General features: G+C 41.8%; 1 protein-coding gene across 3 annotated transcripts in view; it reads left to right on the top strand.

Annotated features, from left to right (window-relative positions):
* Positions 1-14539, top strand: part of LOC121197016 (SH2 domain-containing adapter protein F-like) — a 98350-nt gene that overhangs the window by 79094 nt on the left and 4717 nt on the right. For 2 of the 3 annotated variants that reach the window (XM_041060393.1, XM_041060559.1), the window contains 2 exons: positions 8099-8273; positions 8476-8595. In XM_041060393.1, coding sequence (XP_040916327.1) covers positions 8099-8273; positions 8476-8595 — 295 coding nt within the window. Of the gene's footprint in view, positions 1-8098; positions 8274-8475; positions 8596-11339; positions 11679-14539 lie in introns of those variants that run through there. The other variant, XM_041060479.1, reaches the window with a different exon arrangement.

A 14539-nucleotide genomic window follows, 5' to 3' on the forward strand; every position in this document is an offset into this window, starting at 1 on the left:
TTTTGGCCTTTACTTGCTCTGAAGTTAAATCAGGCTTAATTTCATCTATCCATATTTCTTGATATTTTATTGTATGTTTTGATATCATTTCCTATTTTGTTTCTTTTGGTTTTTGGATTTCGACTGGTGTTTTTGCCACAGTTGAGAGGGCAACACCTGCAGTAAGAACTGTCACTGTTTTTGAGGCCTCTTAATTTGCATTTAAGGGCATTGTCTTTCATAAGCAGCAGCCACACTGATGAAATCACACTGAATTTAGTTTATTTTCCTTACTTTAACCCACTGCAGTTAGATCTCCAGCACCATGGACAGTTACATTAAATTGTTCTTAATAAGACTACGATTTGCCTTGCTGAAGGATCTGTGTTTGGACATCGATGAAAAAACAATGTAAATAGTCAGTCATAGGCAGACAATCCTAACCTCCAGAGGAACATGCAGTAGCTCTGCAAAGCTGCTACTGCTGGACCACATTTCTGTATTAGCCTTGGCTTCTAACACTAGCTTTCGCTTGGATGACGAAAAAACATTCCCCTCTCCATCCCATTTATTAAATATCCTCAGCTATTTAACAAGTGGCCCTTCCTCAGTGACAGATACGCTTTTGCAAGAGCGCTCAATTTACCCTGGTAATACCCTGGCTGGACATTATTTAAGGGGCAAAGCCTGGGGAGTGTCCACTACCAAGATGGATTGCTCTGAGGTTTGTTCTGGTGAAGGATATTGTCTACATTGTTGTTTATCTTAATAAAGGCTTGAGGTCTTTTTTTTTTTCCAGAGTGAGCAAAAAGAATAACAGCAGACTGTATGCTGATGCACTGTATCAGTGACTGTCTGTAGCAGCTTTATATTTTATAGCCTGTACCTTTAAGGCACAGCGTTGTATTATTTCAGCCAAGTCTGTCACACAGCACATCATTCATTACTTAGAAGTAAAAGTCAGGATTCAGAACTTTGCACTGCAGAGTCTGAGCCTTGATTCTGAGGATAGTTCACACGGGGGTAGAGGGGAAGGCCCAAAAGGTCTGGCTTTTCAGGTAGGGTTGGGGTTCAAGAGCGTTTTATTGAATTTGAGTCCAGAATTATATCTGTATGACCTTTCAGATCCCTTTTGTAACTTTCACTTCTCAGTTCTTTAGCAATCTGTCTATTTTAATGAACCTGGAACTTGATCCAAAGTGGAACCAGCCATCAGAACCCAACTCAACTTTTAGAACTAACTTATCTTCCTTTTCAGTCTGGTTGTATTCCTTCCTTTTCAAGTCTACAGCTGCTGATTCTTGGATCACAATATAAACCAGCTCTCTACCACAATGCTGGCATCTTCTGCTCTTATCTTTTTCACTTACTCCTTCTTCCTTTTCTTTTTTCTTCCCTCTGTTTTCTGTCATTGCTCCCCTTTCTTCATTCTCTCTCCCGCTGTCCATTTATTCGTTACTGTCCTCTCCTTCACTCCACTTCTCCTCTGGTGACTTGGGCAACACTTGCAGTAGAGATTAAAGTGATCAAGGACCTACCATGGCCCCCTCCTGTCGGGCAACTCAACACCAGCCCTCCCCCGGTGGAGGAGCTGGAGTCTCCCTCCCAGACAGCTCAGCCCTCGCCAGGACAGACGAGCTGTGACCAGCACCACCATGGTGGGTGTTGGTGTTCACATTGTCCAGTGTCTTTCCCTCCAGTTACCCCCCCACTCGTCTGTCTGTCCATCCATTCATCCATCCATCCAATAACTCATCTATCCATTTGTCCATCCATCCATCTTCCCATCCCATCCGTCCATTCATCCAACAACATCCTTCAGTGTGGCTCTCTATCTGATTTCATTAGTGAACACTTTGAACAATAAAGAGTGTGTGCGCTCCCACTAACTCAGAGACATTTAAGTATGATATATATTATGTGAAAGCATTCCCTTAAATTTGCTGGTCAGTGATGACTTACTTAAAGAGGCACTGTATAAAATGACTTTGGGTATTAGCTCAGTAATGGCTGTACTTTTCCATCTGGATTACATGTGGCAGAAAATCACTAACTGTTGTGCAGGTTTTTTAGGGCTGAAGGCTCATTAGTTTTAATTGTGCTGAACTGCCTTCTGCATGCGTAATTGCCATTCGCTGCGACCCCCATTTCCTCTTGTCAACATACTCATAACCGTCCCAGATGCCCCTCTGGCCCGCTGTTCACTACAAGTGGCTTACATGAATTGAAAAACCAAACTCATTTGAGGCAATTTCAGTTCTTGACTTGAGTCTCTTCACCTCAGGTTCAGCCATATTTACCATCTTATCAAACACAATGGACAAGTAATTCATCTATTTTCAACCAATAGAGCCTTTAGTTGATTTTTGAAGCCGTTGCACAAATTCACACTCTGACTGCCGTAATTACCCAGGGAAAAGAAGGACGTGTAGCAGAACTAATGCCAGGAATGGGATTTCCCCTGGCAGAGTGGGAAGACTTAGAGTGAGGCCATGTAAGATGACACCACTGTGTGCTGTAGGCGAGGACAGGGCAAGGAGCTGATTTATGTCCATAAATCCATGGGAAAGGTTCTGGTTCCCTCTGTGATGTGAGTGGGTTTAAGATTGGCATCCAGCTGTAACGTGATCCTCTCTCTGTCTGAGCCAGTATGGCCCCAGTCTACATCTTTGGGGTCAAAGGTCACTTTGGCAGACATGGGGGGGACTGATGGCCTCCACGACCCCTGCGAATACAGTTACAACGCACTCTCTTGACCTCAGCGTACAGGCACAACCTTCACCACACACCAAGTCATTACTCATCCATTATACACAGGATTGCTTACATACTCAAGACTGAATCAGCCAGGGTAAAGAGCTGAGGGTCTGTATGTGTTTATAAAGGCTGTTGTGGTTTGCTCTAATATAGACCCGGGAAAAAACAATATCCATTACAGTTCTGGGAAATCTGTCTTGTCTTTTCAACCTCATTATCAAAATTTAAATGAGGCTTGACAGGGCAGATATTACATCTACATATAAATGGAGGCCTCTTTTGTCAGAGTATAATGAAAAGCTTTTTGCCTTTGTTTTTTGACATGGATTAATTATCCACACTTGGAAGCATTTCTCTTACCTTCTCCTTCCTCTAATCTGCAGTAAGAAGACTAAAAAAAAAGAAAAAATTAAAAGATATCCAAATTTAATTTGGAATAGAAGCACAAGCTGACACTTTGGTGGGTCATCCCTTTGTCTTGGAAAACCTGATTAGAATATCATTTGGGGATTTATATAAAAGAAGGAAATATATTCCTAGTAGTCGCAGTCATCAGAGATTCAACTTCTGGGCTCTAAAAATATATTATTAAAAGCCGTCCGACAAACCATCGTTTGAGATCCCAAAGCACATAATTAATATCAACATAAAAGTGAGTGATTTATTTAAAGGTACCAGTTCCTGGGGTATCGTATCACGCTGAGAGCTATTTTCAGTGTGTAGTGAATTCTAATGAGATGCAGACCTGTTAATCATTTCTCACGTCCTAGCTGGAAAGCTAACTTAATTTTCACCTCACAATATCGCGGTCGATGGCTCGCTTCGCCCCTCAGTCTAGTCATCCTTTTTGATAGGAGTACTATTAGTAAATGAGAATTAATTAGCCAGCTTAATTAGAGGAATTTGTGCAGGAGTGTGTGCAGAGGGGGGGAGAGGAGTAGTCAGGTTATTCAGAATATTCCAGGGATGAATGTAGCTACATTTTTTCGTGTTGTGGCTCTGCAGTGGTGTTTACTCTGCAGTGAAAACAAGCCTATTGAGAATGAGGAGAGTGACACCTTTGAAAAGTTTACTAATCCATTTTATAGTGTTTTCTTATTTGAATTCTTATGTGGTTATTGTGTTTTGTTTTGTGTTGTGCTGTGCTGTGCTATGCTGTGCCTTGCTGTGCTGCATTACATTGCAGCACGTCGTGTTGTTTTGGCCACAGTGTAATCATGGAAATGTCATTTTGACCTCTGTGTTTATCTGTGTCTTAGCCAATCAGCTCCCTCTCTCACACACTCCCCCCTCCCTAACGTCTTATGTTTTTTTATTTTTTTTCATAGCGCTCTGGAAGAGGGCAGATCTTTCAGCCATCAGTCACCATCTGACTGACAGTTCAATCTGATACACAGATTCCATTTGCTGCACTTTACAACCAACAATAGTGATAACACAGATGCCCCTGCACATTTACATTTGTGTCTTTGTGTGTGAATGTGTGTCGGCATGTGTGTGTGCTCACTGGGAAATACGTGCACACTCCCGTCTCTCTTAAGCCGCCTCTCAGGGCTTTTGTTCTCCTGTGGCCCAATCCTCTCGTCAATCTCCTGTCGGCCATGTCTCAGAGTGTGCGCTCCAGAGAATGAAAGGGGAATGAGTTCAGTTCACTCCCATTGATATTCAGCCTTAAAACATAATTCTACAACAGCTTGAAGCCAGTGCTGGTGAGATGGCTGGCAATCAGAGCAGACATGGCAGCATTCACACTTGAGCAAATAAAATGATGGCTTTTGTTTAGTTTGGAGGCTCTCTCTTCAGGGTAATATTCTTCTTGTAGAACTATGCACTCTGCCTTTGGAAAAGTCTCTGCTCTGACAGGAAAGGTTGACCGGGTGAGCTCCGCTGAGAATAGCCACTCAACCCTTTCTAGGTGGAGGAGGAAAAAGGGTTTAATCAAGGTCAAATAAAGCACTGATTGTGTAGAATTCAGGGAAAAGGAGGAATTAGTGTGGGCACTGGGAGAATGGAAGAAATGTGAAGAGCTGAGGTCAGGCGGATGGTTGAGTGGGCTGCAGATACACTGAGAGATGGACTGTGTGGAGAAACCAAGATAGCAACATTCCTCCTCATGCCACAATAACAGATACCATTTCCAGCCTCGTGTGTTTAGATCTCTGGTGAACTAAAAAAAAAAAACACACAAAAAGACATGTTGTTCAAAGTATAGTTTATGTTTGAACATGTAAGCAGCAACAGTTTTGTTGCAGGAACAGACTTAATCAGTGACTGACTGGCAGCCTTGCATTAAGACCATCAGAAACAGTGGAGATAATGGATCAAACCTGTTACTGCTCAGTCTCCTTCTTTTTTTTGAGGTGACATTCCTCCACATTCCTTTTCCCTCTGTCTTTTTCTGTCCTTGGTGTGTAAAAATGCAGAAAAAAATGACAGAGCGAGTTAGAGTGATGAGGCCAGAGAATGTGAGATGGAAAGATCAAAAGAGAAGGTGAGGAGGAGAAAAAGTGGAAGGGCCAGATATATGCAAACAGGAAGAGAAATTGAAAGTGAAGGAGGGAGAGCACGAGAGAGAGAGAGAGAGCAATTGGCTGCGTCTTCATGTTGTGATCTGTCAGCGTTGACGGGGATGAGCAGAGCAAACATGCATCTCCCTTGTCCCCTTGGTCAGTTTCCATGGAAACGCTATTTCTCACCCTTACTACATATACTGTATATTCATGCAGCTCGCACTGTATTTTCAGCCGTCAGTGTGTGGTTCAGATGGACTGCGTGAGAAAGTCAAGAAATAATGACGTCTTTCATGCAGACTTACGTGCAACACAGGAGCATCATTTGACTGCCTGTAGCCCAAGCATCAGACCCTGAGGAAGTGAAGCTCCTAGTCCTCCACGAGTCTGAGGTTAGAGCCACAATTTACCCAGCTGTCATGCAACAGTACAATTTGGCTGTCATTTTAAGAGTCAGCCGTAGCTCTATAATGAACAGAAGCGCAGAGGCCAAGATAACAACGGTAGTTGGAGTCATTTGGGATAATCATTTCCATGAGTTCATGTTTAGGGAAATGCATCAGTGAAGCTCAGAGTCAGCGAGTTCAACCTGGAGTTGAGTGTGGAGGTGAAGGGGAGCCCCTGGTGGTCGGAGCTGAAACAGCAGCTTTCTGTCATCAGAAAGCTGCTGTTGGATTATGTTCCCTCACAGGCAGTGTAGGGAGAAATACTCAGATCCTTTACTTTAATAAAGTCCTAATACAACAGTATTGACAAGTAGAAATGAGAAAGTATTATCTGCAAAATCTACTCAAACGTACTCAAAGAAAAAAAAGCATTTGATCTGCGACAAAACATTTAACTACTGTAATTTAGGTAGTTTAATCCTGTGATTTCCAGTATAGAGCTGGGGCTCCCTCCAGAAGGTCGCAAGATACGTCTGAGGGGTTGTGATATGATTAATGGAATGGAAGAGAAAAAAACAAAAGGTCTTCTGCACAAACTCTTTTCCTACGTTTTCAAAGTGTTTACTTTTTTGCCAAATATTGCTTAACTGTACATGTGCCCAGGGCACCCCACCGAACACCATTTTTTTTTGTAGGGGCCCGCAAACCAAAAAGATGGCAAACTACTACACAAATCTCTAACAATTTTATACTTTCTACTGCTGATCCCAAGATCTCAGGATGCAGCACTACAGGTTAACTGTCTCAGTAGAAGTTGTTGTATTATAAAGCCTTTCCAATCACACACAAACTAACTTTAAATTTAATCTTTTTCAAAGCCTGTTGGCAGGTTTTACCATTTGTATGTATTGTTTAATTTACATTGTCTACAGAAGGTCATATGTTTTCCCATTTAGCTCCACTTAGGGGTGTCAACAAGCTCAATGAAATTTGTTGACATGATGTTGTCTCGTGTAGCCTAAATTGATGGATCGATGCTGTCAGCTCTTCAGCTCAGTGTGATATAGGAACACTTGGCAAGCTCACAAACTGCAAAGTGTAATGCATCCTCTGACTGAAACGCAGAGTCTAGACGGTTGTAGGCCCAGCTCCATCGACATGTTGTGAAGATCACAGTGCCTGTCTGTCTGCACAGTAGCTGCTATGTTCAGCCCAAGTAATTAAACACTAGACACAAGACTGGCCATTAGTGACAGTGAGCTGCAAAGACGCAATCCAGTGGCTGTGAGCTTCAGAATACATTAACGCCTTCCATCAATGGCTCAGCTTTGATATGTTGATCTTAAACCTTAAAGCAGCGAACAGTCTCCAGCTAAAGCTTGTCATACGGTTGACTTAAGAAGCCCGGCCTCCGTTATTGCTTGAGAAGCATGTCAGTGGCTCTAAATAGGTGTTTCCAATGCCAAGGATGTACACAAACAGCACCACTCCAGCCTCCACTGTCGAGCCTTTTGTTCCTTTTGGCCTCCACAACCCTCTGCCAGAAGCTCAAATTCACTTTCACTTGTCCTCCGAATATTATCTTCTTTTGTTCTCACTTTAGCTTTTGTAAATAAATGTAAATGTTTTTTTTTCTGTGTACTGATTGGCTGTGAATTTGCCCAGCAACCTTCGCCAGCGATGTCACGAGCACAGGTCACCTCCAGCCCCCACATACCTCCTAACACTTCCCTGTGAGGTTGCCAAGAGAGCTTGTCGTGTCCACAGTTAACCGTGAGAGTTTTGAAAAGCCAGTTTAATGTTTAACTTGCAGCACTTGTGCGTGGGATTTGTGTGTGTGTGTGCACAAGTTTGTGTATTTGTGCATATGAATTTTTCAGGTGTGCTTGTTTGTATGACTGTGCACATTTGTGTGTGTTCCTCAAGAGTGACACATACTGTAGTTTGCATATATATATATATATATATATATATATAGCTGTATTTACAGACACGTGGTTGTTTGAGTGGTTCAGGGGAAGTTTGCATGCTTGTGTATTTTCTCTCACTGGAATGTGTACACAGTAGGGAAGAATTGATTTATGCCTCCTCCATTGTGTGTATATGTCCTTCAGTTGGATGAGTTACACAAAAGTGACACTGTGTGTGTGTGTGTGTAGAAGCATAACCTGTGTGTGGGTGTGTGTGTGTACATGTGTAGAAGCAGAAACTTGAATTTCAGCTCTCCCACGTTGCACTGATCTAGTTCAGTAGAAATATTTAACAGCAATTCACCTCGTAACTTTTACAAATGTCTACTTCCTGTTAAGCACACAAGCTTTTTGAAGTGACCTTAAACTGAAGTCTAGCTGAAGTGTATGTAAAGGACTTTGCTGTGTTATCATGAGAGCTGTGAGTGTTTTTGAAATATCAAACATATCCTCCCAGAATAAAATCTTTCAACTGTTGTATTTTCCTTTGTTACAGTTCAATTTGATGGTGTGGAGAAGTCTCGAATGTCTCCGACAAAGGAGGGGAAAACTCGCCCGCTGCAGCGACACTCCAGCGGCTGTCTGGTCAACACTAAAATGACGTCACTGGACCACTGCAGCTCCTCTCTCGGGGAGCGTATTGACCCCACCATGCCCCTGGAGAACCAGTTGTGAGTCAGATCTTGGTGGTGTTTTGTTACAACTGGAATTTTTAAATTATTTCAAAAACACCACTTTGGCCCTTTTGTTCATTTTTTTTGTTTTCATTAGCAGGTTTGGCCCTTGTGATTTCCTTTGTTCTATTTTCTGCCTGTTCTTACAATTCCTTTGTTCCTCCTACTCTCTCTCTGTGTTTCCTATTGTTCACTGTAGCTGGTACCATGGAGCGATCAGCCGAACAGATGCAGAGTCTCTGCTCAGGCTGTGTAAGGAGGCCAGCTACCTGGTGAGAAACAGCGAGACCAGCAAGAACGACTACTCCCTCTCCCTTAAGTAAGGAAAGAAAATCTCTTTTACTTACTAATGAGTCTCATACTGTATTATTAGATACACAAGCGCATGACAGCTGGGTCAAAACGTAATTGCACAAGCTCCATACTGTTTAGCCTGATAAAGTGTCAGAGCTAACAAAATCAAGTGTCTGTATTTATCCACAGACCACAGAAACATGAGTCAAGTCTCACAGTAGCTACTCAGGCTTACTGGTGGATTACACATAGTAGAGAAATCTAATGCCTTGCTTGTAAAGGTCCTTGTATACCTGTGCCCCACCAGTCTGCTGACTCTGCTTTTTCAGTATGGTAATAATTTTCACCTTTCCGACCTCTGTCTCCCACCTACATCCTGTCTGTCCTGTGTCCTCCACCTCCTCCCGGTAACCCCTCTGACATCCCGGGCTCCTCAATTTTCTGATGTGCCCGCAACTCAGTTAAAGGTGCCCTTCATCAGCAACCCCTGATCTCTGCCACACCCAGCAGAGAGTTCAGAGGAGCCACTCTGATTGGTTTAGTCTCGTCTGACATTTGCTAGAGGTTACTTTAGCTTGAAGGCACGCGGTGCGGTCACGTCCCATTCTTTTGACGGGTTTGGTTTGATGATTTTCACCCCTACCAGCTGTCAGGACCAGCTGCCCGGGCAACACTGTCAGAAACTTAACCAGAAATCGATTTGAACAATTGCCAAAAAAAAAACAAAAAAAACAACTGCGAAATTTAAATGTCTCAGTTATGAAATCTTAGTATCTTTGTTGACAAATGCTCTTTTCATAATTACTTTATATAAAGCCCATTTTACATTACAAGACAGGCTCAACCATGTGACATTTAGAAAAATCTCCGTAGCTCTGTGATGACCTTCAGATGAGATGAAGCTATAACGTCCTGAGCGACATTGATTAGCCTTTGTTATTACAGCAGAACACATCTAGCTGTAGGCTTATATATCTTGGCAGGAAAACAAATCTTTTTCACTGCTCCAATTCTCTTTATACTACTTTAGCTCACTGCCCATCTAACTACTGACTAGCCAACCAGCTACTACCTATGACTGACTACAGGTAACAGAGAAGAAATGTCTGTCTGACAGTAAACACCTATAATGAACCTATAAATACACTGCATCCCTGTATCTAATGCAAACAAACATAAAAAAATGGAAATAAAAACACTGAAACTAAAAACAGATCTGGTGACAGTGAATGCCTTTTTATTGATTAACCTTTTTATTGCATAGCATTTGTCCTGAAGGCAATGCAGAAGTTTCATCAGGGACATCCAGGATAGTCAGAAACTTAACAGCTATTGATTATGTATCCCATATGAACAATACAGTACTGTAGCTTTATAGCCCAAAAGAAGCCCAGAACATATAGTTCAAAACCACACAAACACATAGAAAAACAGAACACTATTTGTCCATACACAATTAAGGACCAGTTTGTTTAATCAGGATTTTTAAGTGTTAAATCATATCTCATATATTTTTTGTATCAATCCTCTCTCTCCATCTTTCTGTTTTAGCGAAAAGGAGATTACCCAGTGCTGGGTGTTTTACCTCTTCAAATTAAATTGCTGATTGCTGGATTAATTGAATGAATTAAGTTTTTTTTTCTCTTTTTTTTGTGAAGGAAGACCAGGAGGCTGGGGAAAAGTGCTGTAGGCCCTATGTGGCCGAAATATTTTTTAACAAATTGCACTCTACCAGGATATAGTTAGAACATGGTATTTTATCTTAAAAGAAATATTTATTTGATTTAGTGTGTGTTTAAAAAATGTTTCAACTTTCTGCTTCAGTAATGTACTTACTAACATTCATGTATTTACACTAATTCACATCCTGCAGCTGTCCAACTGACCCTCAATAATGAGCTGCACTATTAGAGCAGATAATAGGGGAGTGCAGTAAAGTGTTTTACTAATGGGCCTCTCTGTTGAAAAGGTGAGCAAAACTTTATTTTAGCTTTACCATCTTCTTCCGACACACTTGCCTCTCTGACCTAAAGGCTACGGTTTAGAGAAACTAAAAGCAAGTTGTGAGATGACTTCTGTGGCACCCGTAATAGCTGTTTGTCACACTGAGACATAGAAGTAGAGTAAAAAAAAAAAAAAGCCATGCTGAAAAGACTGTGTTACTTTTGGTGCAGGAGAGGTGTTTAATCTCTGTGACTCAGTGGGAACTGTAGCACAGGATGGCCTGGACTTTTAACAAGCAGAGATACTCCTACCCCATCTCACAGTTAGTTGATTCCAGCCCACAGGTTTTTGGGGCCTGAAGCAGAATGAGATTCAGGGATGCCTTGATGGCCCTAAGCCGACATTTAGCAGGCTATGATTTCCCCTACTGTTCCTTACCTTTATAGTTAATGGCGTTGGCTTTAGTGATGGCAAATCTGATGGCAAAGTTGTAATGAAAGAAGTTTCTAAGGAGTAATAGTTAAATCTTGGCATCAAGGCTAATGGATTTCATTGCTACACACCAAGTTAAATTGTTTTTTTCCTCTATATTGTAAAAGCATAGCAACCTGCTCACAATTCCCTGTATTTGCGAGCTGAATATCTGGCAGGGAAAGCACCTGCAGCAGAAAAAAGAAAAGAGGCAAATCATTGACATAGAAAATGTTTTCTGAAGGTTTCGGCTTCTGTGTGTGTGTGTGTGTGTAGACATTGATGTGTATATTTGTGTGAGTCCGCTCCTTCTTGTCACAGAACCTCATATCTTGCGCCTTTGGTGTCAGTCAGATTCAAGACCAGAAAAACAATCAGTGGGCTGATTCATGGGAACGACAGGTGCCACCACACTGCAGGCGCAGGTGATTCTGAGTATAGCCTGCTCACCCGTCTTCCCCCCGCTACTACTGAAAATGAGTGGAAACCCAAGGTGAAGATCCTCCATGTCTGAGGTTGCTGAAATATGTATAAGGCCATGAGATGGCACGTATGTGTATTGCATTATTGATAAGGACAAACGCTGCTGAGACCCCCAGCCCCAGGAGTACTCATGGCCTGACAGAAAGAAATTTCTGTCTGTTGTGCCCCCCTAACCCCTTTTTCTGTTCACCTGCCCCTCACCCCCCTACCCTCCCATCCCTCCGTTTTTCTTTCTGTGGAGAGAAGCCATTTAGGTGTTTGAAACACATTAAATCCTTCACATGTGTCTCAGAGCAGTCATCCTGAATCTCACTTCACAACAGAGTCCTGCGCAGCATGTTTCCACTGGCTGAGCAGAGAAATCGTTATTGAAAGAAGAAACTCTATCCAACAGAATCTGTTTGATGCCAGAGCAGAGACAAGGGGCGAACTAAATAGCCAATTGAAAGAACAACAAAAAAAGTCTTTGCATCTGCAGCTGTACTCCTCTTCCAAAGACGCTTATTGTGTTTTTTTTTTTGTTGTTGTTGTTGATTATGTTTAGACACTTAAGATCAGATTTGTGGCACAGATGAGATACTGGACTGTCTAGAACACAAATCGAAGCTACTCTAGCAAATCTTATCCAAGAGTAAAAAGCAAATATTTTTCATTGTTCTTGCTTGGTCCATCAACCTAGATGAGGGATTTTGTTTCTTTCTGAACTTCTTAGCGCGCTTCACACCACTATGTCCATTTTTCTTCAGGTGTGTCTTACAAAAAGGTACGGATCATCCTGGATGGACTCATTCAATTTGTACTCATATGAAATAATGGGCGCACAGGATATCTGATGCCCAGTAATGCTTAAAAAGGTCATCGCCTCTGCCAAGGATCATTATCTTTTGGCAATTGACGTTGCCTTTTTCTGTTTCTGTAGATTCATAACACAGAGAGCATCATTCATGGAGCAATCCAATATGCTGAAGGTGGAGATAAGCCGTGATTGCCGTCAGTCTGTTCCTGCTTTGAGGTCCACTGGGTTCAAATCAAAGTCATAAACCTCAATAAACAGGACAGCAGACCTCCCCTGTGAGATTAATCCTGATTAGACAATAGAAGCCCACAAACACAGGGATATAATAACACCACAAAGGCCTGTCTTCTCAAAAATAGCCCCTTATTCATGTTATCAGCAGCCTCGCTGTATTGCTCTGTTGTCCCGGTCTCTGTCTCTGCAGGACTGTAACGTGATAAGCTGCCCTGAACACCGACTGGAAAATCAGTTGGGAATCTAAAAATGATGCTATTGATGTGTTTGCCTTTTTAAGTGTGGCTCCATGTAACCTAACACCTGTCTCCCAGCGCTCCACATGAAGATTCATCAAATGCACTTAGCAGGGAAGATTTTTTAATATGAGCTCTCCTGGCACCACTTGCAGAATGGTAGAACTGTAGAGACCTGTGGCGAGGGAAATTTGTCCTGCTCTCCTCAAATCATGATGAACTTGTTAATGACATGCTCAAGTATCTAGGCCAGAGGCACAGTAATGGAGAAGCCTGATAGTTGTGTTTACTTCAGCCTGCAGCTTTCTACCTCAGCTCGCCTACAAAAAAAAAAAAAATTTTAGCAATGAAGTGTTTGAAATATTTGAAATATTCTCCATCATGTACCATATACAGTACATTCCATAGATTCCACAACTTCATAGATTTCTTTTTATATCTCTCTCTGTAATAATTATAATCACAGTAATCTTAAAAGAAGGATTAGCCTCATCTATTGAAATAAAGCATAATCTCACTGGAAGCTATCACCATTCACTGGTTTAAATGTGTTCTTACTCTTGATGGATGTCCCTAAATTGAACTCTGTACATTCTTTGCTTTTTTTCCCCCCACTTCAGCGTTATCTTTGTGCTGGTTTCTCTCTGTGCATCAGGGAGAGAACACATCCGCAGGCTTTACACATGCAATTACGAGATAAGTAAAGAATGGACTTGCCTCACATTTAAGATGCCTAAAGCCCAGTTCTTGCTCCTGTTCATCACAGATAATGGGCACATCCACAAGTATGTACATATATTTACAGTGGGAATTTATTCAGTGGCCTCAAAAACTGTAGCTGCTGTTTGTCTGCCTGACAATTTGTGAACTCATATACTAATAAGGAATAGAAACAAATGTAAATGGAAAATAGGAGCACGGCATGTGATAGAGGTTGTAAACCTCATCAACACTCTTGACCACCCCATCTTATCAAAACCACTGTGCTCTTATGTCTGTCGCTCTCAGAAAAATATTCCCACATCCTAGGTTTGTTGATAGAATAAATAATATCCCCCGTACTTAATACCTTGTGCACACTTGCCCTGCATGTGCACAGTCCTCGTGAGAGTCCTGTTCCTCAACATCTTTGACACAAACAGAATGCAAAGTGCAGATAACACTGACTGGCCACATGAGTCAGTGTGTTCGCAGACGTCATGCCTACCTGATGTGGTGTGCTTGGCTGCTTGTCACAAAAAGGGTTAGTGAGACCTGGTAATCTTTGGCACAGCTTTTTATTTTCCATTTAAGCAGCAGGAGTTACATTTCAGAATAGGAGAAAAAAAAAAAACATACACAGTAGAATAGGTGGGAGTTTAGTGAGCTGTTAAAAATGGGTGCACATTATGTTGATGACAGGCCATAATGCCCACTTGTAGCAATTGAGGGCATCGTATCTGAGCCTACAGCCATCATAACTTGCTTGAAGCATTAGCTGCTGATTGAAAAAGCGATTATGCTAATGTATTTTTGTAATGAAAAATTATCAAAACAGTATAATTACAGCAGGATATAGGGACCAGCCCCTTGCTAAAGCTTACTGTTGCATCACTTAACAACACCCCAAAAAAAGTCATTTTCTATTCTAAGGCTTAAGATTACTAGCAAGATGTAAAATGTATTGATCGAAGGCTCCTGGAGACACACAGGGAGCTTTTAATTTGCTGTGCATTTATTGCTGTAGCTTAAGTGATTTATCCTGGGGGTTCATTAGCAACATCCTTGTGCTCTGGATGTGAGACCCAGAACCTTAAGCAACCTGC

Source organism: Toxotes jaculatrix, chromosome 1 (genome assembly GCF_017976425.1).
Source record: "Toxotes jaculatrix isolate fToxJac2 chromosome 1, fToxJac2.pri, whole genome shotgun sequence".
In the NCBI taxonomy this organism is placed as follows: domain Eukaryota; kingdom Metazoa; phylum Chordata; class Actinopteri; family Toxotidae; genus Toxotes; species Toxotes jaculatrix.